This window comes from Sardina pilchardus, chromosome 17 (genome assembly GCF_963854185.1).
Source record: "Sardina pilchardus chromosome 17, fSarPil1.1, whole genome shotgun sequence".
In the NCBI taxonomy this organism is placed as follows: domain Eukaryota; kingdom Metazoa; phylum Chordata; class Actinopteri; order Clupeiformes; family Clupeidae; genus Sardina; species Sardina pilchardus.
In genome coordinates this window covers 20461115-20483957 of record NC_085010.1, presented here as the reverse complement: position 1 = coordinate 20483957, position 22843 = coordinate 20461115, and the positions used below count along the sequence as shown (strand labels likewise).

Below are 22843 nucleotides of genomic sequence, written 5' to 3'. Positions count from 1 at the left end.
AAAATCAAGCGCCTAGATTATGAATGCAGACTGCATGGTGCTTGATTAACCCACCTGTGGAAAGGGACCTGATGAAACCCATGAATAGTTGAATTTACCGGAACTCTACATGAGATTCTGAAAACAAAGCCATCAGATGCTCATAACGCATTCTTAGTCATCATGTAACCCATAGTAACCACTGGATGATGTAGGACCAATAGATGGCGCCACTGATTTAAAAAGGGTATTTCCCTCATGGTGTTACTCTGCCCTCTAAGTAGTTGCTATCTTGCACTTGAGAGGCAGATGCATCAGGCTTGGGCAAAATCTTGCTCCGATTATGTCTGGTAAAAAGACCTGACAACAACAACAGCAACTTTTGCATAATAGTACATTGACAAACGGAATGTTTACCAACCATTCTTACAGTAATGTCATCTTACACTGGTATGATTTGGAGTATGGACTTTTCTTGTAAATGTTACAGATTAAAGCTTTTCTATAGAAAAGACCTTTTCCCACTTCTAGGAATACTTCACTTTTATTTGGAATGAATGGAACATGTGGAGATGTATTTGCCATGAGCATAAATCAGTTGTTGGATTTATAGAAGTCAACATCTGAACAGATGAGTGTAAGCCTTTGAGAGGTGTGTCCATGTGGATGTGTGTGTGATGGATGGAGACGATGAATGATGCTGTACTAAGGTCACTACGTTGGTGTAAGTTATGCTCCGTATTAATCGCTTATCAAATCTTAGAACTTTCTTGGATGAAGAAAGTCTAGTCTTCATGTCTCTAGCAAATCCATCAAAGAACTGTCTGTTTAGGGAATACACATTATGACAGATATATGGCACATCTTTTGCATTGCATTTTGTTAAATGCGGTGGTCATCTTGGAAATACTTCATTTAGTACTATGAAGAAAGTAAATGTATTTGTTGGTTTTCCAAACCGTATTGAAGACTCCTTTGTACAAGAGTTCTAACTAATCCACAGCCAAATAGTTTGTAACCTCAAATGTTGCAGTAGACCTTCCACCTCCTAACTTGCAACTGAGCAAAAATGTCTGACCAAACAAGCTCCCGGTCAGTAAAGCGATACGCTTGTTCTCCCAACCTCACTTCGCCGAGCGGAGTAAGGGAAAGGCCTGGCAGCTTGTTTATTTGGTGAGCCAAGACAATACAAGGGTATTTAGTCTAGTGAGCCTTTGAAAGGGGAATTAGAAAGCCCTCTCTCTCCTGCTGTGTGTGTGTGTGTGTGTGTGTGTATGTGTGTATGTGTGTGTGTGTGTGTGTGTGTGTGTGCGCGCGCGCTCTCTAGCTCTTGGTCATCCACAGGCAGGCCTTGTGAGGCCCTGGTCTGGTTTGGTTTGCTTTGTCGAGGGGCACATGGAAAGGTTGATGATGTCACCCATTTAGTTTCAGGGAGTGTGTGTGTGTGTGTGTGTGGTGGGAGGGCTTGAATCCCATTCCACATCTCTCTTGGCATTTGTGTGTGTGTGTGTGTGTGTGTGTGTTGGGGGTGGGGGGGGCGTTTCAGTAGTGGAGCTCTAGAGAACGAGGGGGCCACGGCAGAGGCGTTGCCTGGCAACGACTCCACTAGAGAGGCCTGGAGTTCTCTCTTTTCTCTGCCTCCTCTTCTGTCTGCCGTCTCTTCTCTCTCTCTCTCTTTCTCTCTCCTCCTCCTCCTCTCCGCTCAGCTGTTCTGAGAACCCTCGTTCTCCACCACCTCGGTCTCCAGCACTAATCAAGCCCCTCCGCCTCTGCCCCTGGCTGGACGCACACTGTGCATCACTCCACTCAAAGACACAGCAGGCGCGCATGGACAGGACGAACTGAACCTCTTCTCGCCGCCCGGTGATTACAGGACACGACTCCCCCCCAGCAGCACAGACACAGGCCGTGATCGAGACTAAACGCCAGAGATGTGCCATGTGAAACGCTGGCCTCAACTTTAGATAGACTTCTAGATACTAGATACCTAACATAGCAGAGTAGCCTACATTTCGTATCAGTGGCCTTCATTTTGAAATACGTATGTAAGCTAGTTCGAATTAAGGTTACTCAAAGTTGTTGGCCTATTATATTCTAGTTTAGTATACAATTATACGTTAATTTTGTAATTACACTATAGTGAGGACACTTATTTTATGGCGTTACCTAATTCCCCATAGTGTTGTGGTGCTGTGTGCTGTAAATCCTGGGGAATAAGGTGGCGGTGTGTCCCTGACATGGTCAGCTTTAACCCTGCCCTCCACACCACCTCACAGATGACTGGACAGCCTCAATGAGTGCCTCCCTCTAATCACGAGCGCCGGTGTGTCCACTCTCAGCCGTTTCTCGGAATCCACGGACAGGCACATGGGGCTAGTTGGTGACGCAACGTAGGGTCACATGTACACCGAGCCGACCCTCTCCCACTCCATCCTCTTCATCTCCCTCCTCTTCCTCTTTTGTGGTCTTGGTGTGTGTGGGGGGGGGGGGGGGGGGGGTCAGGAATGTGGCTCGACTTACAAGCACGACATAAGTTGCAAATCTCTGCTGAATTATATTGTAATATAATTGACATATTTAAAGTCACTTTGGATAAATGTAAATGTTACATGGGCTACTTCTGAGCTAGTGACCAAAGGTGTTGTTCGGAGCTCCACTTGAGGAAGACTTTGGTCAGATATGTATAATCTTCATCACTCAAATGGATTAGAACTCTGATCAACTCCACAAGGATGTGATGTCTTAAGTTGTGAACACGAACACCCACAGACTTAAGAATATGTTACCCGTCACAATATTGACAGATATTGTTATTATTATCTTATTATCTACAACTTTTTTATCATTTTTATCATTCACACTACAGCACCCAGAGAGAGAGAGAGAGTACACCAGTGAGTTCATATGTTGAGTACCGTTTCAACCTTTATTTTGACAGTCAACATACAAACTAATGCTCATCCACATGAACTTCATAAAATATGGAAATCTGCTTGCGCTGCTGAAAAGAAAAGCAAACTATATTCTCAAACACTGCCAAAGGCCTCCTTGCACACGTCACACAGGTACCATCTATGTTTTGTTTTTTTTCAGGATGCCACACGTACAGTATTGTCAGCTTTTCTATAAATCCATAACATTAATCACAAAAAAAAATCAATGGCTCATTGCTTACGTTTATTGGCAATAGATATTGGAAATTTGGATGTGATGCTTTTAGACTAACAACTAGAACCCTGTGCTACAAACAGACCTGTACCTTCCAAAAAAAAAAGAAACAGTTCCAGTCATCATCTCTGTCACCCACCTGTCCTGACCATCCTATAGTGACCTTGAAGATACCTGGCGGTTTTGTCTTGTCTGCTGTTTGTCTTCCGAGAGAGAACCAGTCCACCTGAACAGCCTTGCTTTGCCTCGCACACCTCAAACGTCTATACACACAGTTACTTACATACACACAGTTTTTAAAAAATATAAACACAGACATACTGACTTCCATCCCTGTGAAGTCCCGTCTTCTGTTCACAGCTTTGGGGAAGCCTTCAATTGTATGGGAATATTGGAACTGTTACTTCTCAACTCAAATCCCTCCTTTTTTTTTTACAAAAACAAGTCTACTAAATAAAAGAGTAATATAAAAAGAATGACATACATTAGACACGTAGGCATAGGAAACATTGGGGGAGATTGCAAAAGATTCACCCTCTATTGTATGCTAGTCTTCTCAGCCGTTACATCTCAAGTCATGGTACAACATGCAAAGAGGAGTATCCAATATTGGAGCGTTTGTGTCGCTGTTACTGATTTTTTATGGTGATGTTTTTTTAGCTGTTACCTCCATTTCAAATGTGTGTTAAAGCACCAATGTCAAAGATTTAGTTGTAAAACTTAATCCAGGGACATGTTTTTTTTTTTCAGTACACCCGGGACCCCTTTGTCATAACTTCCCCACCTCTATCCAGCTGAGAGGCCAGCTAACTCCGCTCTGATTCGCTGAACTGTCAGTCGCGTGATGGATTTGACAAACGCAGGAAATAATACTGCCTTCATTGTAGACTTGATAACTTAAACAGCCCTCTAGCAGCCTCGGGGAGATGCAACAACGCCACTGATTATGTTACAGTGTAAAGCAGCGCGTCACACCAGCTGCGGATCCTTGTGCCTTTAGTAGGTAATACTACTCCATGGACAGTCATGGTTGATAAACACTGCTGACAAGTTTGATCAATCAGTTCTACAAACAGCACCAATAGTCTTTTCAAAAGCGAACCCTGTGGTGGTATTTTGGTGGCTGTGATTCATAGCATCTTCGAGAAGTTTTGATGAGTGAGTATGTTTTCTCAGTGTTCAGATGAAAGGGCATGAGAACAAGAGAAAGAAGCTACTTTAGAAGGAGACATGGCATCCCTTCTGAAAAAAAATTGAAAGTGGTTTGGGCCACAATCAAAAATGTCATATTTCTGGAAGGTTTCTACCAATCCAGCGGTTTTAAAGTAAAACTGTTCCAGTCAGACTCATGAATTGACACCATGCAGGTGTTGATCTTACCCGGTTTAAAATTGTTGTTGAATTCTGTTTTTAAACAATTTGTCAAATCAGTTTACATTTTCTCTGTCAACCGTCCCTTTATACAAGTGCACCAAACATTCACATGGGAAGCATTATCTGATCTACTGTTGTCTTTATTTCCTTAATTTTGAGGCCATTTGAGGTCACTATAAAGGCGTTTTGGGCTTGAACTGCATGTTTGATTGCTGATTATTCCTCAGATAGTGGTGTTCCCGTGCACCATCACTATGTCTGACCCAACGGAAACGGGAAGTACTCCAGATGCTTATCTCCAAATGCCAGTAGTATCAGTGGTTTGCTTGTTTGTATTACTATTGTTTTGATGACAATCATCCCCTGAATACTCTTCCTTTAAAAAAGTTGCTTTGTTTTGTTTTGTTAAATACCACATGATCAGTTTCCTCAAATCATTTCTTAAACGGGAACACCTATCGTTTCTGTGGCCAGGAGGAAGTATATAAAAATCGGATGATAAGGCAAATAGTGGTAACATTAAAAGGAAGGTCCTTTTTTTGATTCCCTGCTGTGAACCAACAGGAAATGCACAGTCACTCCAAAAAGCACAGCATTATTTTTTTTCTCAATCAAAAACAGCAGCGCGAAGCTGCCGGAATCAAAAGCTAACTTTTAAAAAAACGCTTTCCCCCTGCGACTAGAAACAATTCTCAAACCACGATAGTGCAATAATTGTTATGCAACGATGACTGCGAAGAGTGACACACAATGCGATCAACACTCCAGATTCTCTCTGCGTGAGGTTCGTGTGAGACCACAATACATAGCCATCCGCACCGATGTCTTAAAGTACACACCTGAAGTTGCACTACAACGAGATATCTTTGAACAAGAGTTCCCTGCTCTCTCTCTCTCTCTACTAAACCACTTACTAAACCAACCGCTTTCTGCCTGTGCAAGACAGGTGAGAACACACCAGTCTTATTTTACCTCTTTTTTCTCACCTTCTCCCTTTACAAAAAAAAACACTGATCCACATTCAAGCACTCCTCTGGAGAGAGACCTCTTTTTTAACTTGTCCTTTGTAGGCTTGCTGATCTAGGATCAGCTGAAAAAGGAAGGAAGTTTTAAAAGCTTTCTATACAGGCATTTCATTTCAGCAAACCATTTTCAAAATCCATCACCTCAGAAGAAAGAAAACAAAAACAAAACACAAATCACCCGCCGCCACCACCACCTACGCTGGGGATGTCTTCATTCGGATTTGTTCCTACTGCTCAATAGAAAACCTGAGATTGTAATTTTCAATGAACTACACATTAAAATAAAAGAATAAAGAAAAGGAGAAAAAGAAAAGAAAACGGTATAAAAAAAAAAATGAAACCCCTTGATTTGGATTGGTGAGGTACTGGATCATTGCTACTTCGGCACCCCTGGGAGAGAATCAGGAAACAAGAAAATGTTTTAAAAAGTGAAAGAAAACCCAAAACATGTCAGTCTAGTTTCAACTTCATTCATTCATGCTTCGATTCAGGCTCCGAGATTGAGTAAGAGTGTCTGACAAAAAATGTGGGGTTGAATAAACTATCCAAAAATTGAAGAACGAAAGATATGAGCAACACTCATCCACAGACAAACATCAGGCTCAGTCCTCAGTTAAAACAAACAACTATGGAAAAAAAAAAGAAATCTAAAACACGTTTGTATGAATCCTCTTTTCAACATTCTGTGACGTGCAGCTTCTTTTTAGGTGCAAGTTCTTATGTAGATTATTACAAGGCCATTACAAAACCAGTCCGTTTTTTTTTTTAAAAAAAGAGAAAAAAATAAATCTCTCCACTATGCAAAATTATTTAGCCACTTCACTTGAAAATACCAACTTGCGCAAACGGCTCACGTAACGCAAATTGCGCCAGATCATGCGACACCAGTTTCTTCCCTTTCAGAGGCCCCGCTTGTGGACCAGTCTGTGAGGGTGCATAACCCAATGACCGAAACGCTCCACCCCAAACCCCACCCAACCGCCCAACCAGCCAGCGAGCCTCGTCTCAGGACACCTCGATGATCTCCATGCTCCCGGAGAAGCTGGACTGGCTGCCGACCTTGACGAGCTCCTCGCGCGAGCGGCTCTCGGACATGCCGTCGCCGAACTCCATCTGGCAGGAGCGGCGCTTGAGCTGCTTCTCGAAGGTGCTCTCCTCGTGCCACGAGCGCCGCGAGTCGCCCCGGTCGCCGCTCCTCTGTCGCCCGCGCCTCCGCACCGACTCCAGGCCGGGCCCCACGCCGCCGCCGCCGGCGGCCCCTCCGCAACCGAACGCCGCCGCGCTGAAGATGGCCGACGTGGAGTAGAAGCGCGCCGCCGACTCGTGGGACAGGTACCAGCCGCCGGCCAGCGAGGACGAGGACACGGCCACGGGGCCCAGGAGGATGTCCGAGTGCCAGCCCTTGAGGGGGGCGCCGTGCCCGCCGTGCCCGGCCGACACCTTATTGGCCAGGTGCTGCTGGCTCCGCGACAGGCCGTACAGGAAGCTGGCGGCGCTGGCGCTAGCGCTAGCGCTAGCACTAGCACTAGCGCTGGCACTGGGGCTAGCTTCCATGCTGCCGCTACGCTGCAAAGGCTGCTGGGAGCTCGACGCCGAGGCAAGAGGGGGTTTGGGCTGTTTAGGGGCAGCTTTGCTGCTACTGCTGGTGCTGCTACTGCTGGTGCTGGTGGTGCTGGTGGTGATGGTGCAGCTGATGGAGCTGATGGAGCTGATGGTGGTGGTAGTGACCGGTGCTGCGGGCCCGTCGGCCTGCTCTTTGTCCGGACTCTGCTCGGGCGTGGACTGCTCCGACACCTCCTCCACCGGGGAGAACTGGCAGGGCTTGCTGGCCGGGTCCTTGAAGCCCGACGGCTTGTAGTAGCCCTCGGGGCCGTCCCCTCCACCGCCGCCGCCGTGCACCGAGAACCCTCGAAGGCTGCCAGAGCCTCCACCGACACCACCGCTGCCTCCACCACCACCAACACCACCAACACCACCTCCACCACCGACGCCGCCGCCGCCTGCAGAAGAGCTGGTCTCCCCGTACGACTTGATGTCCAGGGAGAAGGAGCGCTTGAGCCGGGCGCTCTCCTCCACGCCGTCGGCCAGCTGCAGGCTGCACAGCGCCTGGGCCAGGAGGTGCTGCTCCTCGGGGACGCCGGCCAGCACGCACGGCAGCGTCAGGGGCGCCTCCGCCGGACAGTCCTCATCGTCCACCGCAGCTTCGGACACACCGGCATCTGCAGCGGTGGCGGTAGCACAGGGCGGGACGCACAGGTCCTCACAGAGCCCCTCGGCGGCCTCGGACGGGGCCTCCTCCTCGGAGGGGACGGAGACGGACGCGGAGCTGGAGCTGGAGGCGGCGGGCTTGACCGCGCTGTCCGTGGGACTCTTAATCTTCTTCTCGAAGTCCAGCAGCTGCCCCAGGAAGTTGAAGTTGGGCGAGATGGTGGGCCTCTTCTCCTTCACAAACCTGAAAGGAGGAGTGTGCAAGAATGAGTGCCTGTGTGAATGTCTGCGTCAGCATCTAGGGGTGTAGACTAGCAAGTAAATAGTAACTAGCATGCATGCATGGGAGTGTGTGTTTGTTAACAACGAGCATACACGTATGTTTGTGTATAGTGTCTGAGGGTCTGTGTCTGAGTGTTTGCAGGTCTGCTTGCAACCAGTGTAGAGGTGTGAGTGTGTATTGGCAACTAGTCATTGTGTATGTGTGTGTTAGAGTGCATGGGTGTAAGTTTGTGTATCGTTTATGAGTCTGCTGCCATGTCTGTTTGCCACCAGTGTGGATTTGTGAGTGTGTGTTAGCAACTAGTCAATGTGAATGTGTGTGCACGCGAGTGTGTTCCTGTGTGTGTGTGTGTGTGTGTGTGTGTGACTAGCGATTAGCAGCGGCTGCGGCATCTCTCTCTCATTTGCAGGGCTCAGGAGCAGGGCCGTAATTGCGGGTGACACAGAGGCCATTTAATTAGGGGGTCACTGGAACTGAGCGCTTCATTAGGACACAAGGGAGAGAGTTCGACTTCCCATCGCACCGCTAAGCTCCGGGCCAAACAGCCAAACCCCTTCACTTCACTCCCCACCACAGCTACAAAAGAGACGAAATCTCCACCAATGTGTGCGCATTTGCCATTAGACACGTGCCTTATATGTGTTGTTGGTTGGTTGGTGTTTTTTTGTTGTTGCTTTTTTTTGTTTTTGTTCTCGTTTGGCTGACCTGTAAGCCTCGTCCAGGGACATGTCCATCCTCTTCATGATGTAAGCGATGGCGATGGTCGCCGAGCGAGAGATTCCAGCCAGGCAGTGGACCAGAACTCTGGCATTGCAGGCCTTCGCTTTCTCTGATGACGAGAAGAAAAAAAAAAGTTACCAAAAAAAAAGTAAAAGAAATCTACAACCTAAGGCAACTGTTCCCCTTTTCTATTTTAATGAGGCTTACGTGATAAAAACACAGTGGTAAGAAAAATTTCCCCCTTGGCTATGTGGAGCGTAAAGAGTTTTTGCAGTGCTCTGAGGCTCTTTATTTGCGGTTGTCGCCGCTAAGGAGGAAGTCCATTTCTGAGAACTAAGCCACTGTTTGAGAGCCTTGATGGCAGTAGTCCTGGATAACCCCACAACTCCAAACGCTCGTCACGTGCATCTCTGAGGCCATTAATCTGAGACTTTTGATATCACATATGACCCCTTAATCCAATTGATTGAAATGTTATTACCGATATAATAATAATTTGTTATTGTCTCTAAGTGTGTCTTTACAAAAGTCTAAAGCCGTAGAGGAAGGAGAGTCTCCCTTTTAACAGGATGAAACCTTGATCAGAACCATCCACATGAGGTCGGCCTTGGAAATAGGCTAGAGACAGGACGTGGATGACAAGGTCATCTAGATATGCTACAAGGTCATCTGTCTAGCCCCTCATTGGTTGGCGAGCTCACTGCCGAGCTCCCGATAGGCTGCTACGCTCACGCTCACCGATGAACTCCACCGATTTGTCCAGCCAGGGGAGGATCTTCTCGCAAAAGCTGTCGTTGACAGGCACACGCAGGAAATGGGACTCCGGGATGAAGTCTGGTTTGGGGCAGGTGTTGCTGGCGTTGAGAACGTACGCGATGTCATTCTGCTGCATCAGTTCCTGTCGGAGCAGAGATCTAGAGTGTAAGAGACTGACAACCACTGACACTTGGACACATGGGAGCGTTATCATCGCTGATATACTGTGGTTTGCTTAAGTGGTTAGAGAAAAAACAAGTAACTACTAATAACAGGATAAGATCACGAATAGGATACTAAACATGTGTCTGTATGTGTTTCTTAGACCGCCACACAATAAGAAAGTTGTTAAACTGATGTTAATTGTCGAAAATGGTCACTGGCTTACTTCAGAAGTAACCATCTTAGAAGAACACGTCACTTCTGAAACAACAGATGCTCAGTGCAGTGTTGATTTAGACATCTGCGGCTACTCCCGAAGTTTACCTGGGTAACCCAGACAGTAACAGCGCTTCATAACCCCACCCCTCTGGACAGGTGTGCTCTCTCGGTCTCACCTTGTTGAGGACGTCCCGCTGGCAGCCCAGGTAGAGGTGCGGCAGGATGCGTGTGGGTCCCACGTTCATCACGGGCAGACATGGCTGAGAGATGCAGGACGGCACCAGGGCAGACTTCCCCTCGCACAGCCCCGGGAACAGGTGCGAGAACTCCAGAAAACCGCCTGAGTGAGGACGCACACACGCACACACACACACACACCCACACACACACACACACACACACACACACACAAATACCACACAGAAATGAGCTCATATTAGTTAATTGGCAACTTGGCATGTCTTTTCAAAATCATCTCCAAAAAGATCCTATACATCTCCTGCATTGTGCTGTATATTAGTCAAGGTCATGAAAGACACATGGAAGTGAATAGAGAAGATGAAGGGGGCTTTTCTGAGATAACAGGGAACCCTGTGTTCTTCCCTGTCCTGGTGCACCGTAGTGAGCAATCACCTTTTCACTGTAGACTAAACACATCCCCTGCTCAACTGTGAACAACCAACTCTATTCTCAAACAACATGACAGGCCTCCTACATCCCCTGGTTACAAATCGTCCTTTTTCACGCAGAACTGGTGCTCAGTGTCTCTTTCCGCTCTGAGTGTGTGTGTGTGTGTGTGTGTGTGCGCAGGCATCTGTGTATCTGTCTGCCTGTCTGTCTGTCTGGAGATTGTCTACAGTTCCCTGGCCCTCATCCCAGTGGTTAGGATCATTAATGTTTCGACATGTCCGATGATGTTCCAGGCTCTTTGCACTAATCCCTCAGCTGAGGGTTTGGCGTTTCCTGGAGAAACCTCGGCAAGCTGTACTCTGCCTGTACCGGCCTGTGACGGGTCTACCTCAACATTTACATTATTATTCATTTAGCAGACGTGAAGCAACTTACGTATCTCCACTGTATTACAAAGGCTTTGGACAGCGGTGTTTAAGGACTCTTTCACTGCTGATGAAGGTCAGTCTATTTCATATCACACAAAATTGTGTTGCTTATTGAACCGCACCAAAAGGCGTACTTTTAAGAAAGGTTTCGGTCTGTGTTGTACGTTTTCGTTAATTGGTTCATTATTGGTGTTGGCTCATTCATTTTCAAAACACTGTAATGTGCCTGTATTGTATGTCTACCAGGGACCAAATGTACTAGGAGACACAATTAGCAGAGTCATTTCAAAAGAAGCAGCTGTTTTAAGCCTGTTCACAATCTCCTAATTGGATCCCTCTTTTGCACAATGTCAGTTTGTTGAAAAAAACCGACATAGCACTTTGTCCTGAGGAGAAATATCATCAATAACATTTGGTCATGTGTTTTTTTTCTGTTCTAGATGGGTCTTACACAACCCCCAGTAGTACTAGTGGTCACATGGCTCTTATGACATTTCTTGTTGCTAATGGAAACCATAGCAGCATGGCCCTGGACAATGAACAGCACATGGTAGGGCGATAGAATGACATGTCCAAGGCTATCTATACACACCACTATCATCTCAGAGGCCCTCAGTGACTACACACACACCAATGGCTGACCTCAAAAGACACCTTACACTGACTGAACACACACATATTCACAACACATGACCCATTATGAGAAATGAAAAAGCATATGAACAGCAAGCTAAATATATTTTATATATAGAATTCATTTTTTTATTTTGTGAGTTAGCGTATGTGTTTTACTACTCCATACCGTAGAATCTTCATGAAATTGCTGTGGTAAATCTTGTTTTCCTTATTGAATAATTGAAAACAACACTCTGTGATTGCAATGAAATAAGTCCCAGTTTGCGTAACACGGAGTAAAGGACAGTGACAGTGCAGATTGGAGGGGAACTAGCATACAGAAGTGAGGTGGATGAGAGAACTGCTGAATCTCACCTGTGACCTTTGAGTTACTTCTGCTTTGTCCACTATGAGTCCTGTGACCGAGACTCCAAAATTGTGCGTGTGTGTGTGTGTGTGTGTGTGTGTGTGTGTGTGTGTGTGTGTCGCACATGGTTATGAGTGTTTATACGAAAAGGAGTCCTTTGTCTTCATGTTTTTATGTGCGTTTGTTTGCGTGCATTCATGATTGTGTGTGTGTGTGTGTGTGTGTGTGTGTGTGTGTTTCATATCTGCAATCAATGGCAGATAATTTCCTCCTCTGAGGCCTGTGCTGCTGGACACCCCGCACTTCTCCCTCCGTTATTTGGACTCGGTATTGTTTGACCCGGGTGGTCAGTTGCGGGCAGCCAGGCCACAGCAGCAGAAACTATGCACTTCTCCTCCAACAAAATAGTCTTATGTAATGGTGACGTAATGGCAGACTGACCCCGCACTAACATCACACTGTCCAGAGAGCAATGTGTCTGCAGGAATTCTGAAGCTCACAGGCCATGTTGACATGTGTGTTCGTGTGTGTGTGTGTGTGTGTGTGTGTGTGTGTAAGGACATGTGTCTCTTTTCTCTCAAGACCTAATTCACAAGGCTTAAGCCTCTCACTGCAAAAAGCAGAGCAAATTCTTTGCACAACATAAGCAGTTTTAAAGAACCCATGACACGAGTCTTTAAATACCTCACTCACCCTCGCAGTGATCTCACTCTGGACCCGGCGACAAACACATTTGTTGCTAGGTAACCTAAGTTTACTCGAGGTTGCAGAACTTTCTTCAGTGTGCAATTATGGGCGCCAGTCGTTTTTCAAACAAAATGTTTTTTTTTTCCTGCTTTTTACATTCTGTTTTTTATTTTCATTTACAATTTTGGCTTTGATTACATACAACTAATTGGCAGTTTGTTTTCAAACGTGAAATACTGCGCAGATCAGCTAATGCTCATTTAAAAATGCTTCTGCCAGACTTACTAACAGGAAGACGTTCTGCTGAGTAGCAGAAAGCTATGAATTATGAATAATGATATGAATCTCTGCACATCCAGCTCATATTACACAAGAGGCCATAACATCCACACTAAACAAACAAGGTGATGTATGATCTGCTTTTTTGACCCATTTCAGCAAGTACACTGTTTTTCTCCAAGCACTCTGAATGACCGTTGTGTATGATAATGTGCTACGTCAATACATTTGAACTTAAACAAATTTGTTTAGATTTCCCTCGCACTGCACGTAGCCCATGTATAAATGAAATTAAGAAAAAAACATTTGGCAAGCAAGGATGATGATTACGGATCCCACAAGAGACTCCGAGACCCCTTTCTCGAACCGTCTATTTTCATCGAGCTATCAAAACATGCTGCCAGCCAGCAGCAGAGATCCAGAGAACACTGCATCAGAGCAGCTTTAACATTCACAGACATCTTGAGAATTTACTGATGTACTTCTATTTTTTTCCCATACAACCGCTGATCCGGTTTGACCTGAACTAGGTTTATTAGTTTGTCAAATTGCAGTAATATTTCTCAATGGCTGATCACTTCGCTTGATCACGATCCGATCTGAAGAGCTGATTCCCTTCCCAAAATAACAAGAGCGGTCAGGTGAATTCAAGACTCTCGCCCCTGTAATAGCTCAGTGAAGAAAGTGAAGAGAAACTCCTACACCCTGATTCATATCCGGGCCAAGATAGGACCGAGATATAGTGACCCTCCTCTACCCTTGTATGTAAATAGGAAGTAGATGAGACCAGTACTTTTTTAGTTCTGGAAGTGGAAGAGTACATGTAGACAGAAGGATCTGATTCTAATACCTATCGGGGGCAAGGGTGAAAAAGAAACGACTGGAAAGAGGAAAAGCAGGAAGGAAGGCGGGAGCCAAAACAGGAAGTTTGGTGTTTACAGAGGTGGGCGTGGCTAACCTGAGAGGAGATGGACAGATGGGAAACTCTTCTCCAGCTTGGCCAATAGGACGCTGAGGAAGGCCTCCGATGACAAAGAGGTGGGATCAGAGGAGCTCTGGTCATATACGACCACTTCCTGTCCACCTTGCAGCTCCAACTGTGAAACATACACACACACACACACACACACACACACACACACACACACACACACACACACACATAGACACACACACACACACAAACACAATGGACACGAGCACAGTTAGAAACATAGTTTTCAGCATACATTTGTGTCATTCAGGCTGAGCTATCCCGCTGGAAACTAAGGTACTTGTTAATAAAACCCTTGCTATACACTCATGGCTAACAGCTAGTTGATAGGGTCACAGTCAGTAATGGCCACTGAACTGCAGTAAAGAATACATTCGTGTCCATACTGCTCCTTTTCTGATCCGGAGGGCCTAACACTCAATGCTATGAGTATGTACTGTAGGCCTAACTGAGATACTCAACCACTCTGCCTTTCAGTAATACAGTATAACTTAACTTAACTCAGTAAAACAGTATAACTTAACTTAACTCAGTAAAACAGTAACAGTGTAATCAGAGTAATACAGTGAGGTTTAAACTGAGCATGCACAACACACTCTTATGTGAAGTAAAATCAAACACACACACACACACACACACACACACACATGCATATGTTCATACTCTCTCTCTCTCACTCTCTCTCCTTGTTTCTACTCACTCTTTCTCTCTATGGCTCTCTCCCCCTCAGACTAGAATATCACATATCACAGGAGGCACAGTCTGACCTAGTTCTAAGTTTGATTAAGCCCGTAGGTAGCAACTCAACTCCTATAATGTGGAACCGTAGCCATATAACATATCCTTGCCACCTGCCAGCATCCCAAAGTCTCTCCCTTTCCCTCTCTCACTCCCCCCCACACACACATACACACACATGCAGAGAGAGAGAGAGAGAGAGTGATAGAGACACGCTCTAAATAACTCTCGTCTCCGCACCCCCAGTAAACACGCACAGATGAGGAGGATCGCTTCCTCCTCGAATGTCGTGGATCAGTTTATGGGCCTGTGGAGCAGCTGTTGAGACAGGGCGAGGCTGACCGTGGGGCTGGCTGGGGCGAGCTCTTATCTTCAGGCACAAATCTCCAGCACCAGTCACCGTGAGTCACTACCTGGCTCCCACTATTGTGCTCTCCTTTGTGTCTCTCACCTGCTCGTACAGTACTGTAAAGCTCTCTATATATAACTAGGCCTCCGGGAGATGAGCGTCTATGCTATGGCTAGGGTGATTGTATGCATTGTGTATGCATTGAATATCCATTCAAAGGGTCTAGAAGGACTACTTGAGTTAATGTATGATTTGTCAAATCGACACTTGTTTTCTACAGGTTGAACACGTGCACTTTGTATGCAGCTGTGTTTTGGAATGGTAAACACCTGCAGAGAGCTGGTGATAAAGGTTTGCGTCTCCCTTGAATCGTTCCCTGTTTCTCAATCCTCTGTGATGATGATCACCGACAGACTTCCACTTTCTGATCTCCACAACGATCCCTCTTCTTATATGGTCATAAAAAAACTTATATACAGTACCCTCCAGAATTATTGGCACCCTTGGTAAAAGTTGACTAAAAATAGGTATAAAAAATAATCTTTAGGTGATTTATTGTACTCCCACAATGAAAACAATGAGGAAAAATATACCCTGCAAGGCAAGCAAATTTATTCTGAGAAAAAGGAAAATCTCATAAAGAAATAAATATTTTTAACAAAAACAGCTTGCTCACAATTATTGGCACCCCTGAAACATATTATGTACAACATTTAACAGGAGCATTTTCCTATGTAAATGCAACATTTCAAAGTAAATCAGAGTGTCTGTGAACTTTCAGAAGTAGTTCATGACGTTCTTTTTCACTATGGTATGAAAATGAAGTCAGTCAGAGGCTAAATCCTCTAGTCATTTTTCAACATTGGAGAGACAAGAGAATACACTAAATTGAAATAAAAAGAAATTGTGTTGACATTTGTAAGTAAGAGAATGTCTATGGAAACTAGGTATTTTGTTGAAAATGCCTATATTTCCAGTTAAAATGATGACTAAAAGGTTCTAATCATCTGGAAAACCTGGCAAACATGCTTGGACAAAGACCCATGGCTATTTTGCTCCCACGCACAGTATGGAGGATGGTATGATAGGCAAAAAAATCCATAAGAACCACTGTTGAGAGTTACAGACAAAGCTATCATCTTGGGGTCACCAAGTCCCCCCCAAAAATCTTCAAAAGTGACCTCACTGCTAATAGATTATTTAGACAGCATGTCAGGTTAAAGCCAGTAGAGTCATTTAATGAACAATGTAAATGGCAGGAGTTACTGAATGGTACCATGACATGTCTGGGAGTGTGGTCTATTGTCAGATGAAAATAAAATTATGCTCTTTTGCTAAAAACACTTAGGTGTCTTTGGCGTACATAGAAGAATGACTATACTAAAAAGAACCCCATGCCTAATCAGAATTATGATGGAGGGGCTGTGCTATTGTGGGTCTGTTTTAATTCCCAAAGGCCTTGGGAACCTAATTAAGGTGCATGGCAACATGAACACCAAGAAAAACCTGAACATTTTCAAAGGAAATCAAACAATCTCTGCCAAGGCCCTAAAAGTTGGTCATGATTGGATCATTCATCAGGTCAATGAACCAAAACAAATGCACAGATCAAAACAAATATGGTTTACTGAACACAAAATCAAGCTTCAGACATTGCCATAGCAGTCCCCTGATCTAAACTCCATAGAAAAACAGTGGGATGAGTCAACGAGAAGAATGCACAAGTGTGTACCTATCAATCTGGACGATCTGGGGAGATTTTGTAAAGATGAATGGTCTTAAATCCCTTACTTTGTATTCTCAATCTTTATGGGGTGTCAGAGAAGAATATTACATGCTGTTTTATTGACAAAGGGAGGTTTAAGAAGGTATTACAAGTAGGGGTGCCAATAATTGTGAGTGACGTGTTTTTATTAAAAACATTTATTTCTTTATGAGATTTTCCTTTTTCTCAGAATAAATTTGCTTCCCTTGCAGGGTGTATTTTTCCTCATTGTTTTCATTGTGGGAGTACAATAAATCACCTAAAGATTATTTTTTAGACCTATTTTTAGTCAACTTTTACCAAGGGTGCCAATAATTCTGGAGGGTACTGTAACATAAAAAAATACATCAATCTATGTATGTGCTACAGCACTGGCGACCACCTGTAACTTTAATTAGAACTCTCACTATAGCCCAAAGAATAGATGGTGGTTTTGAGCACCTCCAGCAGCACTGACTGCACAAAGGTCAGGAGTGTTTCTCCAAGAAGACCTTTCAGAATCAAACGCAGGGGGGCCCATACACGCTGTGGTGAGTCCCTGTAGCAAAGATCCTTCATTACTATCAAGATACTGCAACGCAATACGTTACTATGGAAGCAAAACGGGACAGTTCCGGTCTGCATAAGTGCGACGTCACTAAATAAACTTTCGCTCTTGATAAGCAATAACAACATACAAACGTAATTGTGATTACAGTATTTCTCCGCTTTAACCCTCTCTGCCTGTAGCTCTTTCGCTTTCACACTGATTCCTCTGTTGCAAGAGAGTCCATTGGTGCCTCTCAACATGCCTCCTCGATCCTCGATGCTCGATCCTCGAGGGGCGTTCCCACTGATCTATAACTAACACTGGATAGACTATCCCATTGTTCCCCCCCCTTCATTCTTTATGTAGACCAGTGAGGATCGGATCGAGGCCCGAGGAGCGAGGGAGGACGTATAAACGCTGCATGAGAGGCACCTCATGTGATTCCGGCAGCGTCCACTCGACGTTGTGCACATGGCAACGCCGAGAGCCACGGAGGGGCCGCCTCCTCGGGCTCTTCATGTGTGACCTCAGCCTGACCCGGGCTGACCCGGCCTCCCTCCCCTGGGACCTCCTGTGGTACCGGACATTAAGTGCCTTTTCATTTGAACAGGTTTACCCTTTGGATTTGTGTCTGGTAATCCATAACGTCAATCGATAAAATCAATTCCTCATCTCATCTCAGCCACAGCGACTCCCCTCCACTCTACCACCTCAAGCTAATGGACTCATCCCCAACACATGCACATGCACACACACACACACACACACAGCCACAGCCACATACTGTATGCGCGCACACGCACACGCACACGCACACACACACACACATACAGATACATATATATGCACGCACACACAAACGCACACACACACACACGCACACACCAACACACACACACACACACACACACACACACACACACTCTCTCTCTTACACACACACACGCACACAAACACACACACTCTCTCTCACACACACACACACTTCCCTCTCGAGCCCCTCTCCTTATCTTTTCCCACACATTCCAGCAGGACACTGTAGCCCTCAGAATGATGTCATCCAGATTGTGCAATCGCTCTCTCGCTTTCTCTCACTCCTTCTCTATGTCTCTCCCACTAGCTTTTTTCTTTCTGTTTTCACTCGTGCAATCGCAGATCATGCAAACCCTAATCATACGCATGTGATGTTACATTTGTAGCATATCTGATGGGGGCATGTGTTGGCCTCGGCCCTCTAGCTTCCTCTCAGATAGCACTTGACAGAGAGAGAGAGAGAGAGAGAGAGAGAGAGAGAAATACTGAAAGAGAAAAACAAAAAACACACATACAGAAAGAGAGATAGAGCGAGAGAGAGAGAGATGAAAATAGGGAATAGAATGTGAGAAAGCCTTACAGTGAACGGGAGAAATATCCAACAAGTTGTAGAAAGAGAACAAAAAAGAGAGAGATGGCCATGTAGCATTTTTTTAAAAGGAGAAGGGAGAGAGAGAACCTCTGCCAAAAACAGAAGACCCTTCCCAGAGTGGTTTACAGGGTGACAGAGAGAGAGAGAGAGAGAGAGAGAGGTACTCTCTCCAACTTATAGTCCCTCATGGGACGACGTCTTGTGGTTTGGCACTCCCTCCGATTTTGACACATAGAAGGAAGCCATCCGTTCCCTCCCTGGTTCCTTTACAGCATTAATTATAGCCCAGACTAATAGGAAAATGTTGCCGAAACATTGTAAAAAGCAGACAGACATCCTTAAAAACTGTTTTTTACGGCTGTTGCCAAAAGCCACAACGAAAGAGGCCAAAATTTGACACGTTATAATAAAACCCCCTAACAACAACTGAGAAAGTGAAAAGCACAAAAAGTAAAAAAAAAAAAAAACACAACAGCAGAATGAGAGAAAGAAAGAGACAGAAACACAGACAGAGAGAAAGAAACATCAAGGAGATTCAGATGTCAGGGTCGAGCCAAAGAGCTCAAGGTTGAAGGGGGGAGGCGGAGAGAAGAGATATTATTGAGGTGAGATCATGCTGTCAAACAATCAAGCGTGCACACGGCAACCAGTTGCCATGGCTACACAGAGAGTCATCTCTCCTGCCCCCTCCTCCCTCTTGGAGAGGTCAAGGGGGTTCTGACACTCTCTCTTTCACTCACTTACTCTATCCCCCTCTCTCAATTTCACTTTCTCCTTCTCTGTCATTCAAACGCTTCCCTTAAATCACTGTCATGTACTTCTTCTCTTACTCATTCACTCATTCACTGACTCACTCTCTAGTCACCCTCTCTCTCTCTCTCTCTCTCTCTCTATCACTCAAACTCTCACTCACTCAGCCATGTTCTCTCTTCCTTCGCTCATTCACTCACTCACACTCTCTCTGTATCACATACACACTCATTAATTTACACTCTCCTTCACTTAAACATTCACTCTATCTCTCCTTCACACACTCTTGAATCTTGAATTTCCCCTTGGGGATCAATAAAGTATCTATCTATCTATCTATCTATCACTCACTCAGTCAAACCCTCTATATCACTCCTTTACTCTCTCACTCAATCGCTCACCTACTCTCTCACTCTTTCTCACACGCACACACAGGCTCTCTGCTTCATACCCAGTGCTCTTCACTTAGTTCTTCACTGAGGGACTCTCTTTCAGTCACATTTTCACCCTATTTTCTTCACTCACTTTTAATACATTTATTTTCTATAGCTCCTTTCTCAAACTCAAGGTCTCTTTCCATAGGAGGGGAAAAAACAGTACAAACAAAGAAGACACAAGAAAATACAACAACTTTTCTCTCTCTTCTTCCTTCACTCACTCACTCACTCACTCACTCACTCACCTACTCTCTCATTTTCACACTTGTTCGCAAATGCCCACAGTCAGACGCACTCTCTGTTTCACACACTCTCTCATTCACAAGTTCCACACTTACGCTCACCTTCACTCACACACTCCCTCTATGTCTCCTTTCACTTGCTCCCCACATTCTCCATCTCTCCACCACACACTTACTCAATCACTTATTCACTCTCTCACACACAAACACACACACACACAGACACACACACACACACACACACACACACACAAACATACTCATCCTCTTTCTCACGCTCTACACCATACACCACCATGGCATTCACCTCCACTAGTGGCTAGATAGGTTGTGGTGGCCAGGCTGTAACTGTATCTGTAACTGTGTGTGTGTGTGTGTGTGTCTCACCTTCTTCTTGGCGGAGTGCTGCAGCAGCTCGTTGATCTGGACCTTGTCCTGCTGCAGCCGGCGCTTCATCAGCTTGGAGCAGTTGACGTTGACGGCCTCCAGGATGTGCGAGGCGTTGTAGTCCACGAAGGGCCGGCTGTCGATCAGCAGCACGCGGTCCAGACCGCCCTCCAGCAGCGACACCAGGCCCTCCGCCCCGATGGACCGCACCGACGGAACCCCCACGGAGCTCGCGGCGCCACCGCTGGGGCTCGGGACGGGGACGGGGACGGGCTTGGGGTCCGGGTCGGCGCCGGGGCTACGGGCGGCTCTGGCACCGGCGGCGACGACGACGACGCTGCCACCGCTACCGGCAGCCACGACGGGGCGCTCCCCCGACATGCTGCGGAGCCCACCACACACACACACACACCTGCGTCACACACTCTCCGCACACACACGCTCCTCTCTCGCTCCTCTTCTCCTCTGGTCTCCTCGCTCCTCTTCCACTTCCCTTCCTTCCCCGCGTTCTTCCTCCTCCTGTCTGAGGTCCACCTCCTCCTCGTCCTCCTCCCTCTGTTTGACCGGGTGGAGGGGATGGTGGTGGTGGTGGTGGTGGTGGTGGTGCGTGGGGTGCAGGGGTTCGGGTTTGTTGGGGGGGGGGGGGTCAGTGGGGGAGGGTTGGGGAGGGTTGGGGTGGGGGGGGGGTTGGTCCAGTACACTGAGGCGGTCTGGCAGGGCCCTCAGTGTGTGTGTGTGTGTGTGTGTGTGTGTGTGTGTGTGTGTGTGTGTGTGTGTAGATTTGTTGGCCCTCAGGAGATCAACGGGCCCATTGTGGCGGCGGGGGATGATGTCATCCTGGTGGCGCTTGGCAAGCGCAGAGCCTCGGCCAAAAAGAGAGGAGCAGCAGAGAAAGAGAGAGAGAGAGAGAAAGAGGGAAAGGAGAGGAAAAAGAAAAGAGAAAGGTAAAAAGAAAAGGGGAGGGGAGGGACGCTAAGGCTTTGTCGCTAGGCCTCGTCGTGGGCCCTTAAAGATGAAGAAAGGGGGAAAAAAAACATAGAAAGCCCTACTACTGTCCTTCCCGGGCCGGCCACAGTGTGAGTGTGTGTTTGTGCTGTCTGTGTGTCTGTGTGTGTGCGCTTTAGCGTGTGTGTGTGTGTGTGTGTGTGTAGCGGGAAGTGAGTGGGTGACTATGTATGCAGTAATGGGGTGTCCGTGCCAAACAGACCACTACGGCCCGGTTCCAGCGGGCAAGACGTGTCTGGCTCTCTCCGAGTTTGGGGTGGCGGGGTGGGGGGGGGGGGGGGGGGGTAGAGGGATATAGGGGATGGATTGGGTCTGAGGTGGGGGGTGGGGGTGGTAGTGGTGGAGGAGGGGGTTGGAGGTAGGAGGAGGAGGTAGGGGGGCTCTTTTGGGGAGGGGTGCGTGGGGGGGGGGGTCTTTCACACCATGGCACGGGCGGGACAAAAGAGGGCTTTTCTCCAGGGCCGAGGGGAGATTACGTCAGTCTTCGGCGCTCCCCGCATCCTCCTCACGCTTAAGTGGTCTGCCTGCAGAGAGAGAGAGAGAGAGAGAGAGAGAGAGAGAGAGAGAGAGAGAGAGAGAGAAAGGGACACGGCACATTAGGGGGGCTGACCACACTCTGGGTCATCACACTGCACACACACACACACACTGCACACACACACTGCACACACACACACACACACACACACACACACACACACACACACACACACACACACACACACACACACCAGGCCACACCACACACCCCGAGGGTCTGTTATGGAAACTTAAGCATTCTGACAAATAACAGGGTGGAGTTTCTGACTTTGACATCTCTGTTTTTTTTCTCGGTGCTGGAGAAGGAGGTGAACTTTGTCCCGTTTGGCTTGACGTAATGCGCTCTGCGGTCGCTTCTGTGTAGTTCAGAAATAAATTCACACAAATATTTGGGCCCCCATGCTTCCCTTTTGAACTCCCTGTTGAATGTGCTGCGCATCGTAAAGCAGAAACAGGGGGGGGGGGGAAACACCACAAGTCATCGGGGAGGTCAAACAACCCTCTGGACACAAGCATGGTTTGTAGTGAAAGGATAGAGATTAACCGTGCCTGACTAAACACCATGCACTCTTCCAAACCAAACCTCGGACTAAACTGGTCTCTCCCACTGTACTGTAGATCTACTGATACAGCAACTGGGGAAGCAATGAGCTACAAAGTACCAGCAGCAAGCTCACAGGCTCAAAGCAAAGGCACACAAATGTTGGTGAATATCTACTGTATACAGTACTTAGGTCACTGTAGATACAAATGACCAATGCTATCCTTGAAATCGTTTCTGTATTTCACTGTAAAGTGCTTT

General features: G+C 46.5%; 1 protein-coding gene across 1 annotated transcript; it reads right to left on the bottom strand.

Moving 5' to 3' along the window:
- Positions 1-2874: 2874 nt before the first annotated feature.
- dusp16 (dual specificity phosphatase 16) lies at positions 2875-21752 on the bottom strand. The gene is made up of 6 exons (XM_062517777.1): positions 20497-21752; positions 13859-13997; positions 10071-10234; positions 9496-9655; positions 8743-8866; positions 2875-7998 (listed from the first exon to the last, which is right to left on the bottom strand). The coding sequence occupies exons 1-6, from the start codon at positions 20875-20877 to the stop codon at positions 6552-6554; spliced, it is 2415 nt and encodes an 804-aa protein (XP_062373761.1). The 5' UTR covers positions 20878-21752; the 3' UTR covers positions 2875-6551.
- Between the last annotated feature and the right edge of the window lie 1091 nt (positions 21753-22843).